This window comes from Cupressus sempervirens, chromosome 3 (assembly GCF_028749045.1).
Source record: "Cupressus sempervirens isolate cs-2001-9-10 chromosome 3, ASM2874904v1, whole genome shotgun sequence".
Lineage (NCBI taxonomy): Eukaryota > Viridiplantae > Streptophyta > Pinopsida > Cupressales > Cupressaceae > Cupressus > Cupressus sempervirens.
This window is the reverse complement of record NC_143120.1, coordinates 516,797,695-516,812,696: the sequence shown is the minus strand read 5'-3', so window position 1 is coordinate 516,812,696 and position 15,002 is coordinate 516,797,695. Positions and strand designations below refer to the sequence as shown.

Below are 15,002 nucleotides of genomic sequence, written 5' to 3'. Positions count from 1 at the left end.
GATCAGATGCAGTGCCCCATGAAAGTGGAGATGCAACTTGCATTGGAGAACCAGTGTTGTTATCCATGTCACCCACTGCATTAGACTGACCATCCTTGCTTATGGGAGCATTTCTACCACTAAACATCATCCGAAGATTCCTGCTATCTATTTCATCAAGAATACTAGCACCCGACAGTGATGATAAATTCCCTTGCGCAAGCACAATCTGTTGCTGCTGTGGAGTAAGCTTCTGAATTTGTTGGTACCGAGGTGATTGAATAAATGATTTATGGAACTATAGAAAACCTGATCAAAATTGTTCTATACCCTGAAATGGCAACGAATTTTCTCAGACCACCCGACACAGTTCAAGCAACTCCCATTTATGAGGCTTCCTGCGTTGGCTTGGAGACCCTTGCTTCAACTTCAGGTAGTGCCAACTATAGTTGGTGCAATGCCCAAATAGTCACGCTTGAATTAATGGCTTTGAATCATGCCAAACTACTATCAAAGATGTTATGACAATGGTTGAACATTGGTGCATGCACTAGGAATTGATAGAATTTGCAAATGACCATACTCATTTAATAGGAATAGTCGGACCATGGATTTGCAAAGGATCATTTATTTCAAACATACTATGAACTCAGAGACTACTAATCATGACTGAACTGAATTTTAAAATATTAATGCGCACCTCACTAAGTCCCTTAAATCCTTTCTTGGCAATTTCAAGGGTTTAGAGCGAAGCCATGAGCTAGGTATTACGAGCATGTGTATCCACTAATGTGCGATAGCTGGCAGCGTTCGAACTGAGCCACCATTAATATGGTAGAAAGAACACTTGTCATAGACTGAAATCACTCTATTTATGAATTTCGCACATAGAATGAAGACACTATGGTGAGCTCGTTATCTCCACCAAGGATTGTAAAGTTGTGAGCTATTATCAATCATTTAAGATCTCATTGTAACTTGCAGTGTCATTTGGGTCCCCAAAATGGAAATAAATTCGCTCCATACATAATATTTATTTTCCTTGCTCTATTCTCAATCACTACCACCACTTTCCCAATTATGTTGCTTTCTTCCACTACCAACTATGCCGTTACTAATTCTCACCATTGTCGGTTACCACCCAATCACGACATGTTGCTATTTGGTGTCAGTTACGCCCCAGTTAAGACTGTCCTCGTCATTGCCCATTCATAAACATCTTCGCACGCATTAAACATTCATACTTTGTCAAAAATTCCCTAGTGTTTGACTGAATCCGCAACCTCCTTTGACGTGGTCACCTGTCGAACGTAGTTTCAATTTTTGCTCAATCCTACTGCCACATATCTCCTTTGTTAGATGCCGAAAATTAAGCTTATTCAGATATCGCAATCTGTTTTACCACTTCTCCCCAGACATGTAAAGTCACTCTATACTTGTGTTTCACTTACTGGCTTCTAGTAGATTGAGGTATTTGTAGGTATCTGGCAGGTGTCGATTCTAATCCTCATAACGCTTAGTCGCTACTGACAGATGCATAACGTCTCTTGCCAATTTCCCGCAAGCTGTTCCTTTCTGTAATTAGTGAACTGTCGATGGTTGTCCCAAATGAAGATGCTGGAACCACAAATGTCTTCCGCACACATATTTCTAGGTGTTATGGTCTATTTATTAAAGAAATATGGTGTAAACCAGCTGATGCCATTATTTGAAACTATAGCAATACTGAGATTTTGAGCGATGAAAATTGGAATGCCTTTCAGTTGATTTCCCCTTAACGCGGCTACAATCATCTGAAGAGTATCTCGATTGGTGGACGGATTCCTCCTTATCTCTACCAGCCACGACTAACACCCTACATCCGCTCCTTTCTCAGGCGTTCAAGAGAGTCTAGCAAAACATTTCCTGACTCATTGAATGTCCTCCTTTAACTAGCCAGTGTCGGGTTGAGGAACTGTTAAGTTCTATCACGTGGCCCTTCCTTCACACTAACTGCACGCAGTATGCAATGACCATTTCTAGTATTGAAGACACTGCCCTACATGATTCATACAGTCTATTCCATGCCTTTTCACTTGCCAGCAATTGGCCCGAATATGAGAGATAGACTCACGAACTTACTTCCGGCCTACACAAGGTGAAAACAACCCACACAACCCACACAATCCAATCTATAACTGCATTGACCCGACTGGGAGTCTTTCCTATGAAGCTTACTGCCTATTATTGCTGTGGCCGTCCAACCTCGAAGTCAACAACAAACAAATGCATCTGTTTCTCAGGCCCAATGCTGAGATTTCACACTTGAAATACGTCCTACGACTAGGATTATCTGCAAAATAGATATGAGTAAAAACGTCCCAACTAAATATACTGATAAGATTAAGGGTTTACCATTAAAACCTCATGTTCTTCCAACCAACTTCTAATAACTCAAATCTCAGATTTAACTCCCCAAAACACCAACTTACAGTCAAATGGAAGCTCGACCTAGCAAGTCTCCACTATCATGACCAAATCCAACTACAGTAGAGTCATATAGAAACAACTCCTTCAGTAACTTATCGCCCTTCTCTCACTCTATTCCCTATCTGTAACTATTTCTTCAACAGAACAAACAACTATCTTGGGCATGTGTTGGGAGATATTTTACTAGCTAAATACAAGTTCCAGCTCTTTAATCAAAATCCATCTGCAATTCTTGGTCTCTAATAGATTCTCTATTAACAAATTTTGATTAAGAATCCTCCGTCCGGCAACTCTAATTAAAGTTTTTGAATAAGCTTCACAAGCTGGCAGGAAAACCAGCTCTGATACCACTGTAATGACTCGTAACAGCAAGGCTATGAATTTACCAACACAGTATTAAGATGACCAATATTTTACTATTCCGAAACGTCCTTTTCCCTCCTTGTTAACTCTCAGAATCATAAATATACCCAGTTGCTTATAAATAACCAGTAAATGTGAATCTCATAACAATCACCCAAATAGAATTCGTCTAACTCCTTATTGGAGCTGATTTTAGAATGATATTAAGGATTCAAAAGTAGGAACATACATTACAAACCAAGTACTAAATCAGTAACCTTTCCATAAATCTAAAATACGTTATTGCATTAAATAACAATACAATAAGTAGCTACTTCTAGATAACTCATAAGACGTTATTGTATTATACAACAGCAATGCAATAACCAACAACTATAAATCCAATCTTAAACACAGTTCTACAGTCAAATTGGAAAACTAAAGAGAAGAACCTGTAAGAACAACCGAGACACCTAAAATGATATCTCCCCTAACAATGGATTTTCGTCCACTGCCTGCCTGCACGAGGGGCTACATCCTCACACTGGCTGAAAGCTAAAGCTTTCTGAAAACTCTCACAAGAGAGAACTAGAAATCTGAATAGTAAATCAAGCATACCAAATGAAAGGGTCTCTTCTCCTTTTATTCTTGCAGTTGTGACTCTTCGACTTCCTTTTCCGGCCTTTCGTCTTATCTTTCCTTGTCATCTTTTGCCAACTTGGAATATTAATTTGACCTTTAATAAATAAAATCTTAGCTCTCATAGTCAATTTTAATATTATACGATGTCTCTAATATTTCTAATGTCCCCAAAAAGGGACATTACATTTTTCATCACTTAGGAGAACTACATTTTCAGATATATCCTCTAACTCAATGTGTGCTAGATCATCTATCCTGCCAACATTGCAGTCCATTTGCTCCTCAAAATTTGACATCATTTCCAGCCTATTATCACCATAAAATTTATGCAAGCTAGTTTCCATGTTGCCAAATAAGATGTTGGAGTTTTCCATGTCTAAATAGGATGGGGAGTTGCCAACGTTGGCGGGTTGGTCAACTATTCTACGTGGGCCATCAACATGCTCATCAAAAGGACTAGTGTAAGAAACTCCATAAGATATTTCTATCTCCCCATTACCTATTAGTATACTTGAGCCATTATCAGTGCTACTATCCAGTTGATTGATATCGGCCCTATGCAAATTTTTGTAACTATCCTCTGTAAGGATATCTCAAGCCAATGTATAGTATTTGTTTCTCATCATATCCGTCTTGTTTTGCAACTCTAGCTAAAAGTCCACATAATTAATGAAAGGAAATTCTTTTTGATGCTTTGATGGAAATTTGTTATAATCACCGTATAGTCTCCTTACTTCAATTTTAATATCGAGTTGGAAATCTCATCCCACTTCCTCTGCCATGTAGCTTTACTAAATCTGACCACTGAGTTTTGATTCTGGTACTAGGGTATTTTGACAAACAGTTATCATGAAAACCAAGTCTTGAACACATTGTACTGATATGTTATTGTATTTTCTGGAATGTGCAATGTTTTGATTGATATTGCAATATTCTCTGTTAGAATGAAAACAATAATAGAACACTAGAATAGACCCATATTGCTTGTGCACCTTCAAAAACTATCATGAACAAATGCCCAAAGTCTAGAAAATAATAATCTCTACAAGTTCTGAATAATGAGTTCAAAAGTACCTAAGAGCATTGTACTCATCTTACTGTAAGGGTCAGTTGTTTTTCATGTCCGTTGAAGACGTACCCATGTCATTTAGACCAAACTCCTCATTTTGATCCATGATCTTTCATATTCTTCAAACTTCAACTGCTCAAACTTCCCCTCACGAGCCATCACTGCAACCCGTATAGATTGGAAGTTATATGATATGCCATAGTCTGAAAACAAAGTACCAAACAGACTTACATAATTGGGTTAGTGCCTTGCAAGTTGTCCTTCTTCATTGTCGTCTCACTATTCAAGATGTTTGGATGTATTAGCACCGATTTTTCCTGCACACTCCTTACTCTCATACACCACTGTAATATACTGACCCCAAATTTATTACAAAGTTCTGAAAACTCTAATTGATTAATTTTGTCAAACAGTTTTCCACCAATCACCTAATGTTTCAGTAATAGACCCACGAACAACTTAGCCACTGTTTGCTAATTCAACATCATTAAATGTTGGATTTAAACCCATAAACAAATCCTTTTTTGCACTAATAAATCTTAGACAGAACTTGATATTCAGAGTTCTTCAATCATCCAGTAATACAGCAGAACCAACGAACTTACAATCATATACTGAAGACAATAACAATAATGTGGATAAGAGAGTTAACTATGCGAACAAGCAAGAAGAACAGACCCGAAGTAGGTGATTATCCTTGGTGAATGTGTTGAGGCAGCCACTGTTATCCTGCAGGCCTAGTGTTTTCTCAATTAACCGGTTATTGTTACTGGTATATTTCAATTGCTTGTTATGGAGAAATTCTTCAATATATCTGTTCATGCAAGTAACAGGAATAGAAGGAAAACCTGGAGTTTATGGTTGGGGTGAAAAGTTCAAATCTCCTGTAGCTTAATCCAAACAAGGAGTGGATTCCCATCTGCCATTACCGAGATTTATGCAACTAGCAATGATCACAACTCAATATGTGAATGGCTCGGCCTCTTGAAATGCTACCCAACAGGGTCAATAGCAAAGAACTTCAACCACTATCTCCATTCCGGAGTTATGATCAAACATCTAGCTTTCCTGAATATCGATTCTAACCCGCAGTAGTTGCAGATGCAATGAAGTTATGATCACCGTCTACATACCCAGGAAACTTATGGCATAGCTTATATGAGTTTCAAGTATATGCTTCTTGCTCCACGATAGCAGTCGCCAACTCAGAAAGTTTGAAATCCCTCAAACATATCCACAATGCTATGTCACAATCCCGACAATGCAATGGTAAGCTCTGAAATGAGCTTACCCCAAATGATTGATTGGGCTATCATTCAGTACTTTAAGTCTGCAAATGATACACCGAAAATCTGTGATGCCATCCAGACTGCGAATGACACATGGAAAATATATGATGTCGCCAATGTCTGCAACTAATCCTCAGACGTTATGTTTGCTCCCTACATATTCCTTCAACCCGATTATTTGAATGTCCTCCTTAACCGGTCGGGTGCCAAGCTTATGGTCTGCTCGTTCCAATCACATGACCGGACCTTCTTCTAAACTGCTCTCAAAATGGCGGTCTCAATGCCCAATATTGAAGTTACTATCTTTCGTGACCCATGTTGTCTAGAAACAAGCTCCTTCACATGTGTCAAGTTGGCTCGAATTTGGGAAGATTGAACCACGGATAGCTCCCAGCCTGCCCAAGGTGAAACTGGTCTACGCAACCCACCTGTAGTTGTTCCTTGACCCGACTGGGGAAACTTCTTATGCTGTTGTAGGATTCTTCTGCTGCCACAGACAAATATTCGAACCTGACAACTGGAGGTTCATTCTTCTTCTTTTTTTTTTTAAATATTGAGCGATTTTCAATCACTAGAGGCTATCGTGTTTATTGAAGATAACTTCCTTGTTCATTTTTCGAACATGGGAGACTTGGTATCATAAAATTTATTTCCAAACGTTGATGGAACCAAGATACAACATCAATATTAGAGCTATAGAGAATTTTCTTTCGCTTTGGATATATCTCCAAGTACTTTGCTTCCCAGACTGTTATTGAACCTCATAGGCTGGCAAGACCTTTGGCTCTGCTACCACTGTAATATCCCTTTCCAAATATTTTACTAAAAAACCGTGATATAAACTTGTAGATTTAAATCCAAACAGTAAACTAATATTTGATACAAATTCCAAAACCTTAACCGATTTGTAACCCACAGATTTGCATACAAGGAAACTCAGAAAACTTTGTTTTATTTCACCAATATTCAGAAAGTACATATATAAACCAGGAATTAACACAAATAACCACAAATGCATTACTATATTATACAACAACAATACAATAACGTGCAACAATTCAAGTAATCCAATCTTATAAACAAAAGTGACAACCAAATTGGCAATGTAGATGAAACCTGTAAGAAGGCTAGGTTTGCGTCCAACCTTCAAATGCTTCTTCAAGGGTTTGTGTCCTCGAAGAGATGACTAGTAATTGTTTCCAACTCCCAGATTAATATTTGTTTTAAATATTATAATCTTCATAACTTCCCATGTGGAGCCTGATGTACCTTTATCACTTTTCCTGATGTGATGCACGCTCTTTTAAGCAATGTGGGATAAAGCACCTTTTTGTCCTTTAGTCACTTAAGTGAACATAGTACCTTTTTAAAATATAGTGACAAGTTAAATGAACTTTAAAAGTCACTTAGCCAATAAACCATATAATCATTGGGCATTAAAATAACTGACCAAACAAACTCCGATAAGCACGTGTAATACTCGTTGGAAAGCTCTCGACGAGACGCTTCCAAACTAACATTGGGATATCAAGAATACTCAGCTCTGTTTACTTACTAAAAATAGTAAGCATCCGGACAACCTGCCCAAAACTACTCCAATGGGTTTGAAACTAGAAATGTCTAGGTCAAATCTCGAACGGAACCCCGTAAAGAATCTTCTTGCGCCCAAAACCTAGGCAAAGTGAGCCAGCAACACTTAATTATAATGTCCTAGAAAAAGGGGACATTACACCTAGTCATAGAAACAAAACTCATCCAATACTCACAAGATTTTTCACTGGCCAAGTACTCCTAGGAAAAACTCACTATCCGTGTTGGCCCTAACCTAGAAAGTTACTATGAAAAACTTAAAGGACAAGGGACAAGTAATCTAACACGGAAAAAAAGTAGCATAAAGATTTGAATAGCACAATTTTGTGGCACTTGCGTATTCTTGTGTGGATTGAAATGAAAATACATGATTTTTTTCCCTTTTTGAAAATTATGAAAATGGTGTCTATCATTAAACTTTGTGGTTTTGAAATTTTTTATTTGGGTACTACTTCCTCAATTTTGCTAGGAGTGCTTGATTCAAAGACCACTAGGGGCATTGCCCCAAGCTCATTCAGTACATTTTGTTGCTAGGTTTTTTGTGAATTGAAAGTTTTTGGTGTACTAAGTTCAAGGTATCAACTACAATCCTAATGGATGCAATGAAATCATCCTACATGGAGGACACATATAGTCTAAATTGTGGTGTTAATGGGAATAATGTAAGCTTCTATCACCAAAATTCTAGAAATCAAAACACAAAAACAAAGGAACAATCATGTAATAAAAGACAACTACAAAAGAAAGGAATATCATATACCCATCATCAATGGTGAATGTGTTTGTAGATGCAATGCACCAATAGGTATCCTCCATTGGCATGATGAACATAGTTATGATCATATTTCTCGCCAAGAATTTCATCAATTTGTGAATTCAATCTCAATCCACCTAAAAGAAATCCCCTTTACACACCACAATTTTCTTTGACTACCTCTAGAATACAATTAGTGACTTACAGAGTCATACCCAATTCAATCATATACCGATTCTAAACACGATATTTAATATAACATTGAGAGCAATCTTGGCATCATTATGAGAATTCACATATCTCTACGTGCCAACATTTCCTAAAGGCCTATTGTTAATAGCTATGCTATTCAATTATAATTATCTCTTCCTTATCATCAGCCTTGAAAGACTCCATGGAGAACCAAAGTACACAATAGATAATTGTTATCAAAAGTGTAAAAGCTGACTAGCAAAATATCAAACAACACAAAATTGAAACAATAAAAGAATTGTAGTGGACAATTAGTATTTATCCATATTAGTATAGTGTTTTATTCCCGTTTGTAGACAAAGGTTCCGGATTCGACAATTCCCTCAGTTAAATCTCAGTTTGTAAGCCCGCCTAGTGGACACTAGATGTCCATACGGTGGATAAAAAGCGCAACCACAAAGGTGTACTACCTGGATACTGTAGAGTAATGTTGGCCTGGAGGCCATACAATGATGTGTCTCTACTGTACGGTGGAGGCACTATTCCATACAATGGTCTGTGGGAGCCCTACGGTGATGTTGAAGCAGTCTGTATGGTGCAAGTAGGGAGGGACTCCAATAGAGAAGGTGGATCCGTATGGTGTAAATCTAATATTCGGTGAAGGCTGTACGATTGAGTGTATGAGCCAAGGGTGATGGGATGTAATAACTTTGCGAGGGTATCGCATGCATCCATGCAAGAAAGATAACTCACTACCAATAACAATTATACTACAAATGATTGCACATAGAAAAATAACAATAGCACTTCAGATTTGCTAGACACAAATGATAGAGAAAACGTCAGTATAGAAAATTACACACAAAATGAATATTCACAAACGAAGATAGCTCTCCAGGTGTGCCAGACCCGAAGCAAGGTAGAACACAACAAAATAGGAAAAGGGTTGAATTCTACCGAAACCGAAATAGCCAAGTAGAGAAGATTTTTCACTTCCGAAATGGCAAACAACAGAGAATCCCAACTGGAATTCACAGTACAAAGAAAATAATTCAGATCATGTACCTACTACTACCTACATGCCGTGCTTAAATACCCTTCGGAGAAACTTCCCGATGGTTTACAAAGATAGCCAACGGCCACACCTATAGAAACAATTAAATAAAGATGGGTCTGAGATATTCTAAATCAATCAAAACCACATATACATATTATTAACTTGGGCCCCATCTTAATTAATTAAAGTAACTAATTAAAGGTCTTTTTATTATATTATTTAAATTTTGGGACCAATTAATTAATTAATTTAATTTAATTATTACATTAAAATTTGGGGACATGGAAAATAGAAAGCTATAGGCATAAGGCATGATTAATAATTTTTTCTCACTATGTAATCCTGATTTGGAATTATATTCCTTTGAATTTAAAATTATCCTTAACCAGAATGTAAGAGCGAGTCAATAGTACAAACTTGATATGGTGATGTGTATGGGCTTTGATCCAATGCTACCTTATACCACCCTCTTTATAACCATTATTTAAAATTAGTTAATCTTCTAATCAAATATAAGAAGAATAAATGACCTTCCTACAATGATATGGCAGCTCATTACCATCTTAAACTGTCCAACTTGAGCAGTTTGGCCCCATTGGTTTGAATCACCCAACCAAGGTATCCCAGCACACGTCAGCCATAACTTCTAACCTATGTTGTTATATTCTCAGGGATTATAATGGCATTTCTGCTTTCAGATAAGTGATCTAAGTCTGGATATGGATTCAAGATGACAAGTCATAAAGTTCTGTAACAGGCTCATCTGTTTTACACTCATTCCTGATCCAACCCATCTCATTTATGGGGAAACCTACAAGATGAGTTGTAAATTGCAGACTTGACCAAGATTTCACTAACTTAATACATTTTTTAAAATATATAAATAGCATATATAACATATCCATGTTGTATCATATCATACAATCACAGTCTTAACAATTGATCATGATGTATCTAGTATTACTTTTGCCAATTTCAATAGAAAATAAACTTGTGGATTCTTTTACATAACAGAGATACACATTTGAATTTGCTAACAATATGAATGAATAATCCATATTTACATATTTCTTAAGATGCACTTCACAATAAATTACAATGATCCCCTTAACTAATTGTTTTCTGTCAGATAACGTTTCTATAAACAAGGCTTTAATGTCAATGCATTTTTTTCATGTTCAAGATGCATAAAGATTAAAAAAAACCAACAGTTTTGTATCAATCATCTTTTACCTGTCAAAAACTTGTCCAGATGGTACCATTGCTACATAATTTGCTGCCACCTATGATGAAAACTAACAATGGCATAAATATATAGCAGAATAACTAATTGATATATCACAATATTATGTCACAAAGCTTAACATACAGCCTCCTATAAAAATTATTTACAAGTATTTGAAAAATAAAAACAATTACCTCATACTATTTAGGTCAAAGAAGGATTAGATGGAAAAGGATACAAAATTATTAAAATTAAGAAACAAGTTTGAGAAAAAGGAAATAGTAGGCTCAAGTATGTGAGTTTATCCCACACATTATTAAGTCATAAAGTTAAACATACAACCTCCTATCTCAAATATTTAAAGGGCTAAAACAACATTGATATTTTATTTTTTAAATGAGAAAATGAAAACAATATGGTTGAGTGTGTGAATTTATTCCACATTGACAATACTTGTACAGCAAAAAAGGCTTGTAAGGTACAACACACAAAGCCTCGCCATTTTAGAATCAATCCGGTTGATCATGTCTAAATTGTAATGTCCCCTTTCTAGAACATGTTGTATGAGGTTGTTGCTAGCCTATTTCTCCATGGTCTCATAGGCTATCCAAGACATTTAAGGGATCTTGAGGATATTTGGCCTCAAAGTTCCCAAACTCAGACCCGGCCCTGACTCGGCAAAGGTAAATCGATTCGTGAACTGGCTTGAACTCAATCATGACTTGGCAGTGACTCACCAGAGCGACAAAACCCTTGAAATTTTTAAGAAGATTTACCCTTTCCTTCACCCTTATTCTATCATATATTGAAACCAGCAGGGCTGACCTGACTCGCCATACCAGACCCAGCAAGGCTGACCCAACTCGCTGACTTGGGATACTCTCTTGACTCACGGAGAGTCTCGGAACTATGTTTGGCCTAGATAGTTTCAGTTGCCAAGGATTCAAAGGTGTTTTAGTGTGATTTTGGGATGCTACTTATACTAAGTAATCAGGCCAAGTAAGCTCATCCATGATTCATAGATAGTATTTTGCCGATGGTAATTGCTAATATTGACTAGAGAAATTAATAATTAATTGATATTATTAAAATTCTATCAAGAAAGTTAAGTCTTAAAATCAACACATTGAACTTTATTGATATGGGGATTTAAGTTTAAAAGGAAAGTTATTTAAATATTAAAAGTTCCCCTTCATCAGAGATACTTGGAGAGGTATATTTTTTTTAAAAGAAGTATCTATATTTATCTGGCATTGGTCAGCGAAGTGTGTGGGCTCTTCTAGGTATGTTATAAAATATTTTTGACAGTTCATTTCGAGTATGCTGGATTGAATAAGTAAACTTATAAATAGTTTGGAGAGTTCATCTTCAAGGGTTTGTGAGGACAAAATCCCTCAAGACCAACAATCTCGACGATCTTGAGAGATACAGTGAAGGTTCAACTTGGCATTTGTATTAGGGTAAAATTTGATTGCATCATTCAGCTATTCACTTTTGACTTAAGGGGTTTCAGTCACCTAGGGGGTTGATTTGAGTTATTGTGGGTTTTCCTTGAAGTGATATTGCTGCCTTTCAACTTCTATTTGGTGGTCCTAATCATTAAGGGTTTGCATAAAGAGTCTGTTGAGCTTTACAAGTATGGTAGGATGTCGTACAGGCTTCAAATCATCTACAAGAGTGTCAGGTCTGCAATCTTCATCAAGGGAGCTCTATAAGTCTGAAACCATTAGCAAGGGCATCATTTAGGTCTGGACTCATCTAGAGGGAGCCACACATGCTTGGAATTGCATTGCATAAGATTGTAACCATTTGAAGGTTATGAGTAAGAAGGGTATCTGCTGATCTATGGATTGAGATTCTTCATTCTCAGCATGGTATCTTAATTGGTACGTATGAGACTATTTGTAAACAGATAATACTGAAAGTAAAGTTGAGTTAAAGAAACCATGTAATTTTCAGATTTGTCTTGAGATTCTATACAACATAATCATGATGTACTGAGTTGTGTGATTTTTTCCAATAAGTCTATGTTGTCATATATATCTACATTGTGATTTCTGTTATGCTTGGATAAGTCAATATTAAACACACCAATCAAAACATTGTAAAAAACCACAAAAATATCAGACCAAATTAGGCTGCCTCTTACAGTGGTATTAGAGCACTGTATCCATATAATCAACAAAAAAAAAAAAACCCAAAACCTTCAATACTGAACCATCAATACCAAAACTAACCATTAGTTTTCAATCAAACTCGAAATAATGCTATTTTTCTCAACCTAAGACCATGGAAGATGTAATGTCCCCTTTCTAGAGTTCATAGCACAATGTTTTTGTTGGCCTATTTTCCCTTAGTCCCATAGGTGACCTAGCTTCGCTTGGCCCCATAGGCTAACCAAATCATAAAAGCGACTTTGAGGTCATTTGATCTAAGCAGTTTCAGTTACAGCTGATTATGAGATGTTCTGAAACAAATTGGGGCATACCTACTATAGGACCTGAAAACGGGTTCAAACCTAGCATACTATGAGCAATCACAAAACTCAATAAACATACGCCAAAACCCTTCTAATCTACCATAAAAGCCAACTAAAACAAAGAAAGCAACATATGTAAAACTCCCTCTTTTAGTTGTAGCTCCCCTGTCCTTTCTTCTCCATTTGATGTAGCTCCAATTGCATATAGTGCACACAATTGAAAGCAAAAGCCTATTGATGAGATGATGCTATTGAGATTACTAAAAGAGTGATTTCAAGCCTAATGGATGCTAAAGATGAAGACTAAGAATTCTAACGATGTTGAAGGCTCTGAGGATATGGCTCTAAAGGATTGGAAATGGGAGCAAGATGGCTCAATTTATAGCCAACATGCAAGAGGAGAGACATGAATGAGAGGATGGACACTTGTCAATGCAAATGTGCAACTTGGTAGGATATTCCTTAGAATATCCATGACGCATATGACACAAGATGCCAAATGTGAGATTCTATGACACATGAAAGTCAACATGGCTAGAAGTGGAGGAGAATCTATGATATGCATATTGTTAGAGAAAAAGGATAATTTCATTTCATTTATTAAATTACCTTTTCTCCCTTCTTAAGATTTTGCTTTATGCATTTTTTAACTTTTTCTATTTAATAATTATTTTATAATTATTAAATAGCTTTCACCATTAGGTTACCCTTTGTAACTTATTAGGTTACCCTTTTTGGGTTTTGATCTCCTTTTATAAGGATTGATCTCGTTGTAATTATTATCACTTCTTCATCTAAATATACAATTTGCGTGTTTTCATATCAAACCCTTGCCTCTTCTTGTCTTTTTCTTCTCTGTGACAAGTTTTCTACATGCAGGTATTCTAGGGCTTCGTGGATTTGATTTGCATATTTTCTCAAATCCTACATGGTATCAGAGCCAAATTTGTTGTAGCTTGTTTGGTATTTGGAGAAAAAGAAAGAACAAGGGTTTGAAGGATCAAATCTGGAGTTTTTCAGGTATTTCTTGAGAAAATGGGGGGGTTACCAATTTTCGGAGCAGTTTGAGGCCAAACAGACTTCACGGATGGATCCAAAAGACGTCAAAACCTTTGTTTTCATATAAAGTTTGTCCATTTTGGATAACATTGATCCGGAAGGCAAAAAAAAAATTTGCCCAAGACACGTCATGAGGCAATTTTTTCAAAAAAAAATTTAGAAAATTAAAAAATGGCCCGCCATCTTTTTACTGGCGAGTGGAACCCGTTTTCACGCCCATTTTTCGTTTTTCCAGGCGCGGGTGCTTTTTCCGACACAGGCTTGTTTTTTCGGTCACCGCCAGTAGGTTTTCTGAGCGCCAACGATTTTCCCTGGTCACCGCCGATGAGTGTTTCCCGGCCACCTTTTTTTATCCGACACCTTTTTCGGCTGTAGTTAGACTTTCCAGACTCCGCCAATTTCCACCACCGCTTCGATGTCGCCACTTGTCTACGGCCGCCGCCACCACCACCTCGATGCCGCCCCTGCGGCCACCTTGCAGCATCTGCCCACGTGGCACTTTCATCCCCTGCCATGTGGCACTGGTGCCACATCAACACTTGCCACGTTTTTAAATTTAAAAAAATTTTAAAACGACCTGTCGTCGTTTTTCTGGCGAGCAGAACCCATTTTCAACCCCGGTTTTTTGTTTTTCCAACCACGAGTGCATTTTCCAACACGGGCTTGTTTTTTCGGTCACTGTCAGTAGGTTTTCCGGGCGCCAACGATTTTCCCCGATCGCCATCGACGAGTGTTTCTCGACTGCCTCTTTTTTTTTCCGGTACCTTTTTCAGCTGCCATCAAACTTTCCGAACTTCGCCAATTTCCGTCATCGCTTCAGTGTCACCGATTGTTTGCGGCCGCCACACCTCCGTCG

General features: G+C 37.2%; 1 protein-coding gene across 3 annotated transcripts in view; it reads right to left on the bottom strand.

Moving 5' to 3' along the window:
• The window catches only part of LOC149567443 (FKBP-like peptidyl-prolyl cis-trans isomerase family protein), a 272,211-nt gene that overhangs the window by 125,099 nt on the left and 132,110 nt on the right, over window positions 1–15,002 (bottom strand). For all 3 annotated transcript variants that reach the window (XM_089820635.1, XM_089820634.1, XM_089820633.1), the window contains one exon: window positions 10,617–10,666. In XM_089820635.1, coding sequence (XP_089676761.1) covers window positions 10,617–10,666 — 50 coding nt within the window. The remainder of the gene's footprint in view (window positions 1–10,616; window positions 10,667–15,002) is intronic.